This window comes from Sminthopsis crassicaudata, chromosome 1, assembly GCF_048593235.1.
Source record: "Sminthopsis crassicaudata isolate SCR6 chromosome 1, ASM4859323v1, whole genome shotgun sequence".
Classification (NCBI taxonomy): domain Eukaryota; kingdom Metazoa; phylum Chordata; class Mammalia; order Dasyuromorphia; family Dasyuridae; genus Sminthopsis; species Sminthopsis crassicaudata.
In genome coordinates, this window is record NC_133617.1 from 488280487 (window position 1) to 488299935 (window position 19449).

The window sequence follows — 19449 nt, forward strand, 5'->3', positions numbered from 1 at the left end:
CCCGAGAGAAACACATTTTTATTTCAAGGTATTGGGGTACATAGTAAGTGCTAAACAAACGTTTGTTGTGAAGAGCCAGATCAACTCCATCTTGGAGTAGCCTTGATAATTAGACAGCTGACTCCGGGGAGCAGGGAAGCAAGTGGAGAAGGGTGTTCCTGTGGCACAAGATCAGGTGGAATAGAAGACGTCTGAGAATGAGAGATGGGGGATGAGGGGGTACAAGGAGGCCATAGCATTCCCAAATGTCCGTGGAGAAGGAAAGGAGTCTCAGTGGGAGAGGAGAAAAGACTTTAGCCTGCTGTGTTCCAGAGGGAGCCCAGGAGAAGAGAGCCCAGCGATTTGCCTGGATGCTGAGGGACCAGGGGACAAGGGGCAGGACTGCAGGCAGGTCCCCAATGGGTAAAAGGAAGACTGGGGTTTCACAGGACATCAGACTGCTCTCCCTGGCTCTGCTGCATCTGGGCCTGCATCTTCTCCAGCATCTCCTGCATCCGGCGCAGCTGCAGGAGGAAGATGTTGGGGGAAACCCAGCTGGATGTGAGGTGGGCCCCTCCCTATCAGTGGAGGAATGGGACGGGATGCCCAGCTCCTCCCTGAGGCTGAGGAGGCAGCCCAAGGAACTCACCTCCTCATCCTTTTCTCTGATAAGTTTCTCCGTCTCTGCCAGGGGCAGCATAGGGAGGGGGATTTCAGTGGCACTCTGTCGGGACAATTTGCTGGAGGCAGGGAGGAGAAAGCAAGAGATTTGGAAGGGTTCAGAACTTATCAAGAGGTAATTTCTCCTCTCCCCCCTCCCCCAGCCACTCAGATACCACCTTCCTTGGCCCCACCCAGGAGCCAGGGTTGGGGAAGGGTTTGTGATGCAGAGGGCCAACCTTCACCTTCGACTGGCCCGTTCCCGGGCCCCAGGACGAGCCAGGCTCTGGAGGCAACGGGCACGGTAGCCCTCATAGAGCAAGTCATGGGTCACCTCCTTCAGGTCCTGTAAATGAGTCTGTACCAACATCCTTCGCAGGTTGACAAAGTCACAGTGATGAGGATTTTCCACTGGTAGGATATGAAGGAGAAGGTGAAAGGGAGTAGAAACAGCAGGGAGGTCATGAACACATTTGAGAATATGGGAATCAATAGAAAACTGTTTGGAATCACAGAATGTCAGAGATGGGAGCGAGAGATCATTTGGTCAAACTCTCTGATCGAGTTCTATATAGGTGAAGACAAGTTCTATAATCAATTAAACACCTCTTTAATAATATGATTGCATTCTTCTCAATTTCTGTGTCTGTGCTGCAGGAAACAAAAAATCTTACCAAGAACTCCACTGACTCACTGATGAAAGGAGGTATTTTACTTACATTCTTGCAAGACTGGGTGCTCAGCCAGTTCCAACGGCCGTATGATGGTGAGAGCCATCTGCACCCAGAAAGAGGACTATGGGGCCTGAGTATGAATCACAACATACAATTTTCACTTTTTTGTTCTTGTTTCTTGCATTTTGTTTTCTTTCTCATTTTTTAAAAATTTTTTGATCTGATTTTTCTTATGCAGCATGATAATTATGGAAATGTGTACAGAAGAATTACACATGTTTAACATATTGGATTACTTGCCATCTAGGTAGGAGAGGAGGTGGAGGGAAGGAATTGGAAAAAATTTGGAACACAAGGTTGGAAAAGGTGAATGTTGAAAATTATGTATATGTTTTGAAAATAAACAGCTTTAATCAAAACAAAACAAAAGAATGAGTGCCTAGGTTAGTAAACATACTTTTGAAACTGCAGAGGAAGAATTTTATTTCCTATCCAGAAGCACAAGCCCCTCCACTGACTCCCTATTAATACGATGTTTTATAGAAGGTATACAGAGTGAATCTCAACTCCTCAATACATAGCCAGTCCCATCCCCAAGGAGCTAACATTCTTAAGGTGGGGAGATAACCAAGGAGGGATGGGGGGCAAAGAACAAAGGATTCTTTTCAAATCTCAGACCAGCACTCCTGATTACAAAAGGCAGTTCCTGCCCCCAAGGAGCTTACCTTCTTATGGAGGGAAAATTCAGAGGGCTCAATTCAAATCTAAAACCTCCATCCCTCCATGTCTGATGATGCTTTGATGTCCTGGTGGGTTTCAGTTTTCTAATTTAAGTTTCACTTCTCCAATTTAATTTTCATAACTGTGGAAACCAAACGCCCATTCTTTTCTCACAGTATCAATTATGAGGGCAAAGGGAACCACTTCCCTTACATAAGATAAGAAAGCTAATGACAGTGGTCCTCAAACTTTTTAAATAGCGGGCCAGTTCACTGTCCCTCAGACTGTGGGAGGGCCGGACGATAGTAAAAAAAAGCTCACACTCTGTCTCTGCCTCTCAGCACATTTGCCATAACCCTGCAGGCCGCATAAATGTCCTCAGTGGGCCTCATTTGGCCCATGGGCCGTAGTTTGAGAACCCCTGGTTTAGAAAGATGAAGTGATGTCCAATGTCATAGCATATAAGTGTTTAATAAATGCTATTTCATTCTCCCAATGACACATTCAGTCAATGAAGAATACAGGACTTGTCCCTTGAAGATTTTCACTTTGGGCCATCCTTGGACCAATGAGGGTTCTCCTTCTACTTGCCCTGTCTAAACCACAGATTACTGGCCATGGTCAGTACTACCTCTGCAGAGACTGTAACAGGCCAGGTTAGAAAGCCTTCCCCTCCTCCGCCCCCTCAGCCTTTCCCTCCCACTCTACCTACCTTCTGCTGTACCCCAGGGATAGAGTCGGCCCCTCACCGGCCGGGAGCCATCCCTCACCACAGTAGTGGAGCCAATCACAGCGAAGGGGATGCTGTCCTGAGGGAGGGCAAGGGTCAGGCGGCTCAGCCAGGACCACCCAGCTCTTGCTCCCATTCTCTTCCCTCCTCCCTCTTCTCCACATCGGTCCTCTGACTCCTCACCCCTCACCCCTCTCTGGGCCCTCACTTTCATCTCAGCATCCTGTTTCTTGAAGTCTTCGTCCTCGTCTGAATCACAGTCTGGAAACTGGTAGATGTTGATCTCCTGTTCCTCCAGTTGCTCCCGGATCTGGCAGTGGAGAGGAGAGAGACAGAGGAAGGCCCGGAGGACATCATCATAACAAAGCTTCCCTTTCCGAAGTGCTTTCCTCCTTCCATCCAGATTTCACACATTATCTAGGCCCTAAATGTGTATTTGCAGCAGACACCCAGACCCAGTCTACCACATGGCTTTCTTATGGCTACTCTTTCTGCCTGTAAGCCGGCCTGTACAGGAATCACCCCAGAATGGGATGTTTTCAGTTCTATTTTTAAAACCTGGGCAGAAAGAACTCCACCAGGTCCTTCAGGAAATCTTTTCAGTCTAAACACCTACGGGGAAATTCACTGTTAAGTGCAAGTACTTTCTTGAAAAAAGAAAATTAGTCCAAGTAAAGATGCAAGGCAGAATTAGAGTTTAAACTTTGGCTTCTTTTAAGGAAAGCAGTCAGAGGTTAGCATCCCCCAGGCACACACCTCCCTCCCCAAATATACCTTCTGCTTGAGGATCTGGGTTTCCTTAGGAGTCAAGGCATCAGCTTTCCCAATGACAGGCACGATGTTGACCTTCTCATGCACAGCCCGGAGGAATGCTATATCTAAGGGACGGAGCCTGAGCAACAACGGCAGTTAGGGTCTAGACTTCTACCCCCTTGCACTCCACCCAGGGCCTTATTCCACTTCCCCTCACTTTTCTACCTCTATTTTCTCCCCAGACAACTTCCAAAGCAAAAGCTTTCTCCTCTTCCATCCCTAAGGCACATCTCTGCCTAAGGGAAGAATCAGATCATAGTAACTTTTTTTCTTTTTATTTTTATAATAGCTTTTTTATTTTTCAAAATATATGCAAAGATGGTTTTCAATATACACCTTTGCAAAATTTTGAATTCCAAATTTTTCTCCTCCCTCTCCACCTCCCCCTTCCCCTAGACAACATATGCAGTTCTTCTAAAGGTATTTCCACATTATTCATGCTGCACAGAAAAATCACATCAAAAGGGGAAAAAATGAGAAAGGAAAAAAACAAACAAACAACAAAAATAATAAAAGGTAAAAATACTATATTGCAATCCACATTCAGTTCCCATAGTCCTCTCTCTGGATGCAGCTGGCTCTCTCCATCACAAGTCTATTGGAATTGGCCTGAATAGATCATAGAAATTTAAAGGTGGGGAGGGATCTTAGAAGATGTCTAATCCAACATACCCAATAGAGAAATTCCCTCAGTATCCCTGATTGAATGCCACTAAACTTCCTAGTTGAGTTGGGAGTTGGGGTCAGATAAACTAGATTAGGTGAAGTGGACCTTCAAAGTGATAAAGTCCAGCTTCCTCATTTTACATGGGAGGAAAGTGAGTTCCAGAGAGGAGCCATGATTTGACTAAGATCATATAGCAAAATAATGACAGAATCAGAACAAAAACTCAATTCTCCTGTTTTCTAATGGGTTAAGTTAGAGGTTAGACTAGGTGATTTCTAAGGTTTCACTCTAACATTCTACATTCTTTAGTTCTTTCCACTATACTATACTGCCAACATCCAATATGTAGGAGTCAGCTTGTTCCTCTGTTGTGAAATTTTTGGTCAAATAAATTTGAGTATTTATATCTCAGAAATCAGCCATAGCCATTTCATTATTAGAGGTTGACTTATTATTTTATTAATTTTTAAACTTTAGAAAATGATGGAGAAATGTTAATAACACAAATTAAACCTAAAAGTATATCTCATTCCCTTTTTTTTTTTGAGAGAGAGAGACAGAGACAGAGAGACAGAGAAACAGAGAGAGAGAGAGAGAGACAGAGAGAGAGAGAGAGAGATATTTTGAGACAGAGAGAGAGATTTTGAGACAGAGAGAGACAGAGATAGAGAGAGGGAAGAGAGGAAAAGGAAGGTGGGGGGTGAGATCAGTTGTTAAACATTTACCAGCCTCCCTCCTTAGTCATTCTGGTCAGAAACTTCCTACACTTAGGACTTACCCTCGACCAAAGGGAGAGATGAAGTAGAGACAGCAATGGACTCTGGAATCCTGTATATTCTTCCTGTTAAGGCCACTCTCATCTCTCAGATACTGCTCGAATTGCTCCTCGATGAATCGCACCACGGGCATCCAGCTGGAAAGGATTGAGAGAGGGGAGAAGAACCTCAGGTTCTGGAGCAGAGGTAAGGAAGAAGGGAGCTGGGCAGGGCCGTGATGGGAATCTGGTGATCTCCCTCACCCCAAACTGAGACTGCCAGACCTGCAAGGGAGATCAAGTCCTGTATATCCATGTCCAACTCAGGCCTGTGGCGGAGGGGAAGCCAGAGGAAGAAAACTGGCAAATAGCGGAGACCCACAGCTAAGCTCAGAAGAATTAGGATCCTGAAGATAATAGCTAGCTCATTTTAGGTGCTTTAGGGTTTGCAAAATGAGCTACCAATATTATATTATTTGATCCTCACAACAACCCCGGGAGATTGGAGCTATTATCCCCATTCTGTAAAGAAGCAACTGAGGCTGACAGAAGTTAAGTGAATTGCTCAGACATATAGTTAGTAAGTATATGCAGTGGGATTCATTCTTCTCTTTTTCTGTGGAGTTCTGAAAGAGTTAGGCAAAGATAGAAACAAGGTTTGCCAGCAGCCAATATTTCTGACCCTAGAACAGGAGATGACCAGAATGTCACTGGAGAGCCTTGGAAACACAAACAAGGCCGCCAAAGTAAGGGTCTGGACAGATTGAGTTTGTCTTTGATGTTCCTTTCAGTAAACTTTCAGCATTGGAAGTGATGTGTGCACATGCATGTGTGGATCAAAGGAACTGAGCTCACTCTGAGTCACTCAGCTTAACAAAGGGACTGTCTCTAATCCCCTTCCCAACCACTCAAGCAGGAGGTCCAGAGGAATGACAGTCCCCTGATGGTCTGGACCCAGGAGTCAGATAGACTTCTTTCTGTAATTGAACACGGGGGATCTTCTCCTGCCATCCCCATGTTCCCAAATCAGCTTGTATCCAGATTAGATGCCCAGTGACTCCTGGTTGATAATTCTAGCTTCCATTTGGGGATTCCAGGTCAGGAACACCCAAGGGAGACAACGATAAAGGGAAACAAGCCTGATCCAAGCTCCCACATTTCTTCTCCATGGCTTCCCCCCAGCTCCAGGTACTCTTCTTCCCCTTCATTCTCCTTCTTGTCCTAAGGCTTAAACTTTTTTTTTTTTTTTTTTTTTTTTTTTTTTGGTCTCCTATACCCTTGACATTCTGGTGAAACTCATGAGCCTCTTCTTAGAATAGCATTTTTAAATGAAAAAAATAAAAACATATGCTTACAAAGGAAGCCAATTATGTTAAAATGAAGATAAAGATAAAATGAAGATTTTTGCTCCCATCCAAGTTCAGAGATTCCTTAAAACCTGTCAGGATCTATGGTTAACAAGAACTGGAAAAACTTACTTTTATTCAGCTTCCTCTTCCTTTGCAATGTTTTTCATTGCCTGACAACATATACTTAAAGTCTATTCTCTTTCTCAGGCTGTCAAATCAAATTGTTCTAATTGTCTTATATCATTAATCACCTTCAATATTTATGGTATCTGCTCTGGGCCAGAGCCTTCTGCCCATGAATCATGCACTCTGTCCCTCAGCCTCACCAGTCTCCATTGTCCACTGCATCACCAAAGCCTGGGGTGTCCACCAAGGTGAGCTTCACTTTGATTCCTTCCTCTTCGATCTCCACACCCCTGCGCTCAATGGTCAGGGTCTGGCTCAGGCGAGCTATACCAGAGCAAGACAAGGGTCAAAGGAATGTCCCAGAAAGGGGTGGGTGCCAGGAGAATCGGGAGGCAGGAAGATCTGAACTTAGGAAAGCGACAGGGACTTGGAAGGGTGAAAGATTCCCTCTAGGGGAGAAGGGGACTGGGGACTTCCAGTGCCTCCAGCCTTAAGGATGACTGGATTTCTCAGTCTGTTTTCTTCCCTAGCCTAGCTGTTCCAGGACAGCCAGAGAGGGAGAACATCCCATCCCAGCCAGGGGCCCTTCACTCACCACTGGCATCAGGTATCAGGCGGTCCTTATAGACTTCAGTGAGAAAGAGGCTGTTGATAAGGGTTGACTTCCCCAGGCCTGACTCCCCTAATGAGATCAACCAGGATCAAAGACAGAGAAAAATGAATTGTCTCCTTAATCCATTTCCTTTGGACCTTACATTTATTTACTAATAATAGCTTTTTATTTTTCTAAATATATCGTGTATTGTTTCAACATTATGTTCATGTTTTTTTTTCCCTCTCTCCTCCCCTAGACATCAAGTAATCCAATATGAGTTAAACAGGTGAGATTCTTCTAAAGATATTTCCACAATTATCATGAGACACAAGAAAAATCAGAGAAAAAATGAGAGAGAGAAAAAAAGCAAGCAAGCAAACAACAAAAAAGTGAAAATCCTCCGTTGTGATCCACATTTCAGTCCCCAGAGCCCTCTCTCTGTCTGCAGATGGCTCTCTCCATCACAAGTCTATTGGAATTAGATCTTACATTTCTAAAGAGAGCTGTTTCTCATCCCCACACCCAGACTTCTCACCTGCCACCATGAGGGTGAAATCAAATCCTTTCTTCACCGACTTTCTGTGCAGCTGACTGGGCAGGGCTGCAAAGCCCACATATTCTTTGTCCTGCAGTGGAAAGAGCATATGGGAGGGAGGAGGCTAGGTTTTGAGGGGAAAGAGCAGGATAGAGCAAAGCCTGGGTGGAAAGCATTTGAATCATTAAGGGAGAGAAAACTCTGTTGGGGAGACCTGGATTGGCAATGTTAGAAAGGGAGGCAAGTGGGAAGGTGGAGAAGGCTGGAGCCTGAGAATTGGGAGGGAGTCGTGTCACAGAATGTAAGGAAGGGGGTTGTGGATCCAAGCAGCCTGAGGAAGGATGCTAGGCTTCCCAAGAAGGGCTCACCATCGTCTTGGTGTCTTCTGGCTGCACCTGGTTCAGCTCCCCACTTCCTCTGCGAGGGGAGGAAGTTGACAGTGGTTTTAGCCAGGCTGCGCAGGAAGTGGTGTGCCTATGGGGGGGCTGGAGTAGAGAGGGGGTTGTGTATGTGTGTGGGGAGAAAGAGAATAAGGGAAGAGTTCATACCTATTCTTGAGAAGAGGGTAAAGGGAAAGTGGACTGAGCCTCCCAGGGGACTCCTGAGGGCTCTCAGAGATCAAAGAGGGGACCCTGAGTCCTTCCCCTCAGGATTGGGGAAATTCACACTCTTTACAAACTTTTGATTTTTATCCATTCTTTGTCCCCTTATATACTTAAATTTCTCCATCTTCCTCATTCCCATCACTTTTTGTGAGAGTGTTGAAGAGACACACTTCTTATGAGGTGGGAAAAGCAGAGAAAAGCTGGAGAAATCTATTCTGATCTATGTCTGAGTGGAACCAAAGCTATCTATGGATAATAACTAAATGGAGCCTTCAGTAGTAGAGATAGACTCAAGTACTAGAACTAGAACTAGATGGATTCTGAAGAACTTTTCTATTCTGAAAGTATGAGTCTATGGGCATAAAATTGGAGTACAGAGCTGGAAGGAGGAGGCGTGAATCCATTAGGACGCTCATTTTATGTTGACCCACTCACTACCCGATCTGGACTAAGGAGCAGGAAGTATGGCATCCTTTTATGGATATCCTTTGTGGATAAGTCACAGATATAGGCTGCAGCCTCTGAGAATAGTCATCATAAGGGATATAGGAAGAAAGCAAAAGGCTTGGAGTTCAGAGATATGGGCTGTAGTTCTGGCTTTTTGGACTAATTCCCAGTATGGCTTCAGGCAACTAATTTACCTCCCCTCTTTAAATCTCACTTTCTTCTCCATCAAATGGGGATAGCAAAAACTCACCAGAATCTTGTAAAGGTAAAATGAGATAACAGATTTTAAAGTGTTTTTCAATGCTAAAAGTCCCATAGGAATATGGGAAATTGTAACCTATGTGTCTGAGACCCTCAGAACATGAAAAACTTGGATCTTGTTTTGCTTTCTTTAGAAATGGTTGTATATTACTCATCTTCACTTATCCCATATGCAGTAATAATGCCATAAAAGAGTCTTGTTATTTTTATATTCAAAAACAAATTTCCAATTAAATGTAAAAATAGACTTTAACATTCACTTTTTTTTTATTTTGAGTTCCTATGCCCAATGGGCTATCAAACTGTGCATACCCTTTGATCCAGAAGGTCTCTACTGAGCATATATCCCAAAGAGATCTTAAAGGAGGGAAAGGGGCCCACATGTGCAAAAATGTTTGTGGCAGCCCTTTTTATAGTGTCAAAAAAAACTGGAAACTGGGTGGATGTCCATCAATTGGAGAATGGCTGAACAAGTTATGGTACATGAATGTTATGGAATATTATTGTTCTGTAAGAAATGACCAGCAGGATGATTTCAGAGAGACCTGGAGAGACTTACATGAACTAATGCTAAATGAAATGAGCAGAATCAACAGATCATTGTATATGACAACAGCAAAATTATACAATGATTAATTCTGATAGACATGGCTTTCATCAACAATGAGGTGATTCAGACCAATTCCAGTGATCTTGCCATCTACACCCAGAGAGAGGATTGTGGGAACTGAGTGTGGATCACAACATAGCATTTTCATTCTTTTTGTTTTTGTTTGCTTTCATTTTATTTTCTTATTTTTTCCTTTTTGGTCTGATGTTTCTTGTACAGCAAGACAATTGTACAAATATGTATACATCTATTGGATTTAACACATATTTTTTTTTACCATGTTTAACATATATTGGATTACTTGGGGGAGGGGATGCAGGAAGGGAAGGGAAAATTGGAACACAAGGTTTTGCTAAGGTTAATGTTGAAAAATTATCCATGTATATTTTTTGAAAATAAAGTTTTAATAAAAAATAAATAAATAGGAAAAAATATGATTTTGAGTTCTAAATTCCCTCCCTCCCTTATTAAGAAGGCAAGCAATTTGATGTAGGTTGTATATGTGTAGTCATGCAAAACACATTTCCATATTAGTCTTTTGTGAAAGAAAACACAAATCAAGAAATGTCTCCCCACTCCTCTTCCCCTCCAAAAAATTTAGTTTTTAAAAAATATACTTTGAGCTTCATTCAGACTCCATTAATTCTTTCTCTAGAGGTAGATAGCATTTTTCATAAGTCTTTCAGAAATGCAAATTAAGACAACTCTGAGGTACCACTTCACACCTCTCAGACTGGCTAAAATGACAGCAAAAGATTGTGATAAATATTGGAGGCACTGAGGGAAAATTTAATACATAGTTGGTAGAGTTGTGAACTGATCCAACCATTGTGGATTATGCCCAAAGGGCTATCAAACCCTTTGTTCCAGCACTGTCTGTGTCTGTATTCCAAAGAGATCATAAAAAAGGGGAAAGGATCCATATGTGGAAAAATGTTTGTGGCAGTCCTTTTTGTAGCAGCAAGGAACTGAAAACTGAATGGATGCCCATCAGCTGAAGAATGGTTGAATAAGTTATGGTATATGAATGTTATGGAATATTATTGTTCTGTAAGAAATGCTCAGCAGGATGAATACAGAGAGGCTTGGAGAGACTTACATGAACTAATTAATGCTAAGTGAAGTGATTAGATCCAAGAGAACATTGTACACAGCAACAAGATTGTCATGATCAACTGTGATTGACTTGGCTCTTTTCGACAATGAGGTATAAAGAAAGCCATTTGTATCCAAAGAGAGGACAATGGGGATTGAATGTGGATCACAACATAGTATTTTCACCTTTGTTGTTGTTTGCTTGCTTGTTTCTTTCTCTTTTTTTTTTTTTTCCTTTTTGATCTGATTTTTCTGTGCAGCTTGATAAATGTGGAAATATGTTTAGAAGAATTGCACATAAACACATGAAATCTGTATTAAATTACTTGAGGTCTAGGGAAGAGGAGAAGGGAGGAAGAAAAATTTGGAACACACGGTTTTGCAAGGATAAACATTGGAAACTAGTTTTGTATATATTTTGAAAAATAAAAAGTTATCCTAAAAATGTCTTTCAGAACTTTCTTAGATCATTGTACTTAGGAAAATAACTAAGTCATTCATAGTTGATCATCACACAATAGTGTTATTATTATGTACAATATTCTCCTGGTTCTGCTTATGTCAATTTGCATCAGTTCATGTAAGTCTTTCCAGGTTTTTCTGAAACCAACCTGCTACTCATTTCTTATAACACAATTGTATTTCATAATAACCATATACTACAACTTGTTTGGTCATTTCCCAATTGGAAGGCATCCCCTCAATTTCCAGTTCTTTGGCACCACAAAAAAAGCTGCTATAAATATTTTTGTGTGGATAGGTCTTTTTACTTTTCAAAAATATCTTTGGAATATAGACCCAGTAGTGATATTGCTGTGTCAAGGAGAATGCCTGGTTTTATAGCCTTTTGGGCATGGTTCCAAATTGCCCTTCAAAATTCTTGGATCAATTCACAACACTGTACCCTTAATGTCCCAATTTTTCCACATCTCCTCCAACATTAGTCATTTTCCTTTTCTATCATAATGATCTATCTGATAACTATAAAGTGATACCTCAGAGTTATTTTCATTTATATTTCTCCAATCAATAGTGATCAATAGCATTTTTTTCATATGGCTACAGAGGGCTTTAATTTCTTCATCTGAAAACTTCTTGTTCATATTCTTTTACTATTTGTCAATTGGGGAATGAATTATATTTTTATACACTTGACTCAGTTCTTTCTGAATTTGAGAAATAAGGCCTTTATCTGAGAATTAGAAACCCCCGCTCCCACCTTTCCAATCCCCTACTCCAGAGTTTTTAGGTCCACTTCTAATCTTGACTCCATTGGCTTTGAGTAAAAACTTTTTTAATCTAAGGTAATCAAAATTTTTCATTTTACATTCTGTAATGCTCTATTTCTTGTTTAGTCATAAATTCTTCCCTTATCCACAAGTAAACTATTCCATGCTTCCTTAATTTACTTACGTTATCATTCCTTATGTCTGAATCATATACTTATTTTGACCTTATCTTGGTATAAAGTGTGAGATGTTGGTTGTTTATATCTGGTTTTTGCCAAACTCCTGTTTTCCCATCAGTTTTTGTCAGATAATGAGTTCTTGTCTCAAAAGCTCAGCTCTTTGGGCTTACCAAACATTTGATTACTATAGTCAATTAATATTGTGTATTATGAACCAAATCTATTCTCCTGATCCATCACTCTATTTCTTAGTCAGCACCAGATAGTTTTGATTACTGCTTTATGATAAAGTTTGAGATTAAATATGGGTAAGCTCTTTTCTTTCTTTCCCCTTTTTCCCCATTTATTTTCTTGATATTCAAGTTGGTTACTTTTATAAAAGAAAATCAATTAATTACAAAACAAACTCCTATCATATGCTAAGCACTGGGAATATGCAATATGTTTCCAAAATCTTAGTGCAGTTTTAAGCCTTAATAAAATCAAAATATAAATGCTATAAACACAAAAAGCTGAAAGGGTAAATATGTAAAAGTTTTAAATATTGATATATTTCTTATTAAAATTCAACATAACTAATGTCTTGGGCTATACATTGCTCTACTCAATTTCAGAACTCTATAAAAATTTTCATCTGTTGCTGTTCAATGACTGAAAGGATTTCATTTGCAATATTAACCTTTGGATGACATGATGGTATACTTAGAGAACCCCAAAGACTCTGCTAAAAAGCTATTAGAAATAATTCAGAATTTTAGCAAAGTCGCAGGATACAAAATAAATCCACATAAATCCTCAGGATTTTTATACATTACCAACACAATCCAACAGCAAGAGATACAAAGAGAAATTCCATTCAAAATAACAGTCGATAGTATAAAATATTTGGGAATATATCTACCAAAGGAGAGTCAGGAATTATATGAGCAAAACTATAAAACACTTGCCACAAAAATAAAGTCAGATTTAAATAATTGGAAAGACATTCAGTGTTCTTGGATAGGCCGAGCGAATATAATAAAGATGACAATACTCCCCAAACTAATCTATTTATTTAGTGCTATACCAATCAGACTCCCAAGAAACTATTTTAATGACCTAGAAAAAATAACAACAAAATTCATATGGAAGAATAAAAGGTCGAGAATTGCAAGGGAACTAATGAAAAAAAAGTCAGAGGAAGGTGGTCTAAGTGTATTTGATTTAAAGCTATATTATAAAGCAACAGTCACCAAAACCATTTGGTATTGGCTAAGAAATAGACTAGTTGATCAGTGGCATAGGTTAGGTTCACAGGGCAAGATAGTGAATAAAAATAGCAATCTAATCTTTGACAAACCCAAAGATCCCAAATTTTGGGATAAGAATTCATTATTTGACAAAAACTGCTGGGAAAACTGGAAATTAGTATGGCAGAAACTAGGCATGGACCCACATTTAACACCACATACTAAGATTAGATCAAAATGGGTCCAAGATTTAGGCATAAAGAACGAAATCATAAATAAATTGGAGGAACATGGGATGGTTTACCTCTCAGACTTGTGGAGGAGGAAGGAGTTTGTGTCCAAGGGAGAACTAGAGACCATTATTGATCACAAAATAGAACATTTTGATTACACCAAATTAAAAAGTTTCTGCACAAACAAAACTAATGCAAACAAGATTAGAAGGGAAGTAACAAATTGGGAAAAAATTTTTACAGTTAAAGGTTCTGATAAAGGCCTCATCTCCAAAATATACAGAGAATTGACTTTAATTTATAAGAAATCAAGCCATTCTCCAATTGATAAATGGTCAAAGGATATGAACAGACAATTTTCAGATGATGAAATTAAAACTATTTCCACTCATATGAGTGTTCCAAATCACTATTGATCAGAGAAATGCAAATTAAGACAACTCTGAGGTATCACTACACACCTGTCAGATTGGCTAAGATGAGAGGAACAAACAACGATGAATGTTGGAGGGGCTGTGGGAAAACTGGGACACTGATGCATTGTTGGTGGAGTTGTGAAAGAATCCAACCATTCTGGAGAGCAATCTGGAATTATGCCCAAAAAGTTATCAAAATGTGCATACCCTTTGACCCAGCCATACTACTACTGGGCTTATACCCCAAGGAACTACTAAAGAAGGGAAAGGGACCTGTATGTGCCAAAATGTTTGTGGCAGCCCTTTTCATAGTGGCTAGAAGCTGGAAGATGAATGGATGTCCATCAATTGGAGAATGGTTGGGTAAACTATGGTATATGAATGTTATGGAATATTATTGTTCTATAAGAAATGACCAACAGGAGAAATACAGAGAGGCTTGGAGAGACTTACATCAACTGATGCTGAGTGAAACGAGCAGAACCAGAAGATCATTATACACTTCAACAATGATACTGTACAAGGATGTATGCTGATGGAAGTGGATTTCTTCAACATAGAGAAGAGCTAATCCAATTCCAATTGATTAATGATGGACAGAACCAGCTACATCCAGAAAAGGAACACTGGGAAATGAATGTAAACTGTTATTTTTACCTTCTGAATCCAATTTTTCCTGTGCAACAAAAAATTCGGTTCTACACACATATATTGTATCTAGAATGTACTGTAATATATTTAACATATATAAGACTGCTTGCCATCTGGGGGAGGGGGTTGGGGGAGGAAGGGAAAAAATCTGAATAGAAGTAAGTGCAAGGGATAATGTAAAATTACCCATGCATATGTACTGTCAAAAAATGTTATAATTATAAAATAAAATAAAAATTAAAAAAAAATATTAACCTTTGGATAATCTCAAAAAAAAGTTCTGATACATACGCTGTGGTTTTGACATAACTCCACAAGAAAAAAAAATCTAATAAATGATAAATTATTAAATTAGTTAGATTTGGTCAAGCAAGACAATCTCCTCTATTCTACCAGTCTGAGAAAGTATCATCCAGAAACTGTTACAAAAATGTCATTTGGAAATTTAATTATTTCAGTTTCTCTTAAACTTACTTTGTTTTATAAATATTGAACTATAACACTTTTTATTTTAATTTTGACAAGGGTTTCCTGTCATCTGCTTCTTGAGTGTAAGTGTATGGCATTTATACTACTGAACTTACTAAAAATTTAAATTACACTAAGATTTTTGAGATAACCTATGTAAAAAAATGAAATGGTCCTTATGTTCAAATAATTTCTATTCTAATGGGGGATAAAATAAGACAGATTCTTAGAGAAGCAACTCTGAGTCCCAAAGATGTATGCAAATTCCAGAAATTGATAAAAGTCCCATACATAAGGATTCCTCTAACAAACAACAGGCTTCTATCATTCTAAGCAGAAAAAGCAGGCAAAGCAGTTTCTCTCTCTTTCCTTCCCTCCCGTCCTCTCCCTCTCCCTTTTCCTCTTCCCCTCTTTTCTTCTCCTTTTCCCTCTCCCCCTCTCCCTTCCCCTCTCTTCTACCTCTCCATCAACCTTCCATCTTTTGAATAGGGATCCTGGCACCAATCAATCAGTTGATGTCAACAACTATTTTGTTAGGCATTGGGGGGACAAATACAAAATTAAATACATCTTGCCCTGAAGAATTTTAAATATGAGGAAAACAAGTATATTTATGACTAGTAATAAGAGATCACTCAGTTGGGCCCACAGGGAACACTCCCTACCTGTATCCAATTATTGTTAACCCTTACCCTGATATCACAGGGACAATGCTAATTATGGCTTACAAGTATAGTGATTCATTATATATACCCTTTGATCTAGCAATGCCATTAGTAGTTCCTTGCTCCAAAGATAAGGAAGAAAGAGGAAAAGAACTGACAAGTGCTTTTTCTTAATATAATTTGTGGCAAAGAAATGGAAATTTAGAGGAATGGCTAAACAAATTATGGTATAGGAACATAATAGGATATTATTTTGTTCTAAATGATGGAGAGTGTCAGAGAAACCGGGAAAGACTTCCACAATAACAACAGATTTTTGTTAATTGAAAACAAATTTAAAACCAAATCTAGAAATTTAAAGTACAGTATGAATTTAGTATGATAGAGGTAATTAATTTCTACTCACAAGAATGAATACTAAAGCATACAAGAACAGTGCACAATAACAGAATGATTAAAACAGAATTCAGTAACTTATCTGATAACTAGTTATAGGTAAGTCAATATTTAAACCTTTTTGAGACATAAAACAATTTTGTAACACTACTAACAAATTACATTTCACCTTGACTGATGAAAATTCAAACAAACAGCTAAGCTTGGGTCCATCTTCTTTTTGGTGGCTATATTCTGATACAGAAGTTTCTCTTGGGACCAGCCCACTAGCAAATCTTTAGATCTTTTGAATTCATAAAGTCATCTCTTCAAGGAAAGGAAACACTAAAGAGGCAAGGACTTCCAAGGTCCTAGATGTAAGTTATTTTAATTGCAGCCCTAAGGTACTAGATGCCTGGTTGATAGAACACCATAAGAGACCTTTTCTTTTCCTATCTCTCATTTTAATTATACCTTGCCCACCTGAAGAATCACAGCCAAAACCCCCCAAGCTTGAGCTGTTTTTTTTTTCTTTTAATAGATCCACTCTGCCTTCATGAAGTAGAGGAAAGACCAAAAAACTTTCCAAATCACTATAAAATGCCAGCTTCATTCAGCAGTTAGTGAGTCACCACCACATGGACAGACACAGCCCCAAAATTTCTACATGGTTATCCAAAAGTAAGCAAATAATGTCTATGTATGTTCTGAACAATCACATTATAATATACATTAATAAGCATATACAAAATATATACAAAGTAAGGGGGTAGAAAGGAGGCACAGAAAAGTCTTACATAGAAGATGGTACAACTTTGAAAGAAACTGGGAATTTATACTTTATGAGAAAATTAGGCTTTTTTGGTGAATTCGGTGGGAGGAGGAGTGGGAAACAATAGGGAAGAAGATTCTCCTGGCAGTTTTGAAATTGAAACCTCCTACAGTACTCGTTAAAAAACAAACAATAATTAAGCACCCACTAGGTTCAAAGCTCTAAAGTAGGTACTTCTAGATAAACCAAACACAGGGACCTTTATGGGCAAACTTACTTTATGTAAAATGTGACTATTTATTGCTCATATTTGCATTAATATCTTTTTTTCCCCTCAGTGGCTATAACCCAGGGAAGAAAGGCTCTGAGAGGGAGAGCATTCTGGACAGATAGGAATATGAAGACATACTTAGAGCAGTTGAAGGTTAAATTCTCAAATCTTAGAATACCCACCCCCCTCATCTCAGCTTCCTGGCTTCCTTTAAGACACAGCTCAACTTCTGTTTTCTGTAGGAGGCCTTTCCATGCCTTCTGCACCCAACAGTATCTTCCCTCTGAGATTACCTTTCACTTATACTGCACATATTTTGTATGTACATAGTTATTTACATGTACACTTCTTGGGGACAGGAACTGGGGTTTTGTCTTTTTTTTGATTAGCATAGTGCATGGCATATGGTAAGCAATAGTAAGAACTAAATACTTGACTGACCCCCTATTACCTCTAAAAATCATCCCATTTATGAGTTTGTGTCTCTTACACACAATTGGATACTTAGATCTAACTCCATTATTTCTTTCTTCCATTAGTACATATCAAAATTTTTCCATGCCTTCTCATCTGGAATGATTCTCTTTCTCTTATGTTTTGTTTTTCTGGGATGCTCCAGTTTACCTGCAGACTCATTTTCTCTTTAGCAGATGTTCCCTGTCTTTCTGAAACTCTGAACAAAAAAATTTGTACTCCAAATCTATATTGCCTTTGATAGCTATGTCTCATTTAAAAAAAATTTTCAATAGTATGTTATTTTATCAAATATATGTAAAGATAGTTTTCAACATTCATTTTTTTAAGACTTTGTGTTCCAAATTTTTCTAACTCCTTCCCTTATTCCCTCCCCCCAAGAAAGCAGTAATCTAATATAGGTTAAATATGTGCAATTCTTTTAAACATATTTCCATATTTACCATGCATGTCTCTCCTTATCAAGGGGATCTAGGAATTAGTTGGACTTTCTTGGTTCTTCTGTTTCTTTATAGTAATAACTTTTACATTCAATAAACACTTTAATAAAGCTAATCAAACTGTGTCATTGCTTTTATCCATTCTCCATTTTTCAGAGTTGAAAGTTAATTTTTAAGAGATGAGGTTAAATTCAATGTATACACACGTTCTCTTCATCATTAGCCTTCCATTTAATTTAATATTTTACTTTGCTCTACCCAACTTGTGGTCTGACTGTAGAACCATTTCTGAAAAGATTCATGCACTCATAAACAATCATTTCCTTTCTGTTAAGGTAGTCAATTTGATGAGGTGTAAATGATGAGGTTAGTGATAGTGAAGAAGTGCAAGAATTGGGATGGGGAATCCCACTGGTCTGGTTGGTGCAGATCCAATGCGAAAGAATTCACAAACCGGAAATCTGTATGGCAAAAGAGGAATTTTATTGTTCACTAAGAAGGAAGCTTTCTTATCAGGTAAAACTCCTCATTAGGAATTTGGCAATAAGAAATCAGTTTTGCTAGGAAGACAGACTTCTTAATTTCAAGGTCCTGTCAGGAAAGCAACAAAGGTTAACACTGAAAAGAGAATATCCCCATAGTGGGCAAAAGTCCTGGCAGGCAGCTTTGTCAAGGCAGCTTCTTTGGCAAGCATAATCCTGTTTAGGACTTCTGCAAAGATTCGGGGTTCAGTTTTTTGGGCTTCAATGTTCCAGACCTATATTTCCAGTTAAAAAAGAGATTACTTATTCGAGCCACTCAATAGGATTATCAGGCCCAGATCTCCAACTGAATGAGACCACTTTACTTGGAGAAGGTGTTGTCTGGGTAAGGTATGCCTTTCCCAGGGGAGAGCTTGAGACCCCAAATCCTCCTTTTTCTGCAGATTAAAGGGGACACAGTTTCAGGGTTCACCTCCATCAAATTCATTCAAGATAGTGTATTCTGTGCTTCTCTGATTTAGTTTTTCAAAAAGTATTCCTATTATGAGGTTACACACTCAGCAACAAAAAGTCTTTGGTCTTTATCAGCACTAACCTAAATTTACCATCATACTTTACATTGTCCTCTCTTCTATGCTTTATTTTACATTGAGCTAATCAAGGTATGTGTTAACAGGCATATCAATATAATAAAAATGCTAAGAGTTTAGACAAGAATTTTCTTAATGTGGGAGTTGATGCAATGAAAATGACTCTCAAATTTGTTTGCTAGTGTGGTATAGAAAGGCAGGCATCGAAAGCCATCATTCAATAACTGGCTCTGTGTCCTCAAGCAGATCATTTGGTATCCCTGGGTCACCATTTATCCATCTTCAAAGTGAGAATAATAATATCCATACTATTATCCTGTGAGGTAGCTCAAAGACCAAATTAAATGTTTGAGGA

At 39.2% G+C, this 19449-nt stretch overlaps 1 protein-coding gene across 2 annotated transcripts in view; it reads right to left on the reverse strand.

Annotated features, from left to right (window-relative positions):
- Positions 1-19449, reverse strand: part of SEPTIN1 (septin 1) — a 26273-nt gene continuing 6824 nt past the window's right edge. The window contains exons 2-12 of one of the 2 annotated variants that reach the window (XM_074281309.1): positions 7971-8019; positions 7603-7693; positions 7068-7154; positions 6673-6796; positions 5022-5156; positions 3538-3655; positions 2972-3073; positions 2746-2842; positions 885-1050; positions 629-719; positions 1-503 (exon numbers count right to left, since the gene is read on the reverse strand). In XM_074281309.1, coding sequence (XP_074137410.1) covers positions 423-503; positions 629-719; positions 885-1050; positions 2746-2842; positions 2972-3073; positions 3538-3655; positions 5022-5156; positions 6673-6796; positions 7068-7154; positions 7603-7693; positions 7971-7973 — 1095 coding nt within the window. In that variant the 5' untranslated portion in view covers positions 7974-8019 and the 3' untranslated portion in view covers positions 1-422. The remainder of the gene's footprint in view (positions 504-628; positions 720-884; positions 1051-2745; positions 2843-2971; positions 3074-3537; positions 3656-5021; positions 5157-6672; positions 6797-7067; positions 7155-7602; positions 7694-7970; positions 8020-19449) is intronic. The other variant, XM_074281310.1, reaches the window with a different exon arrangement.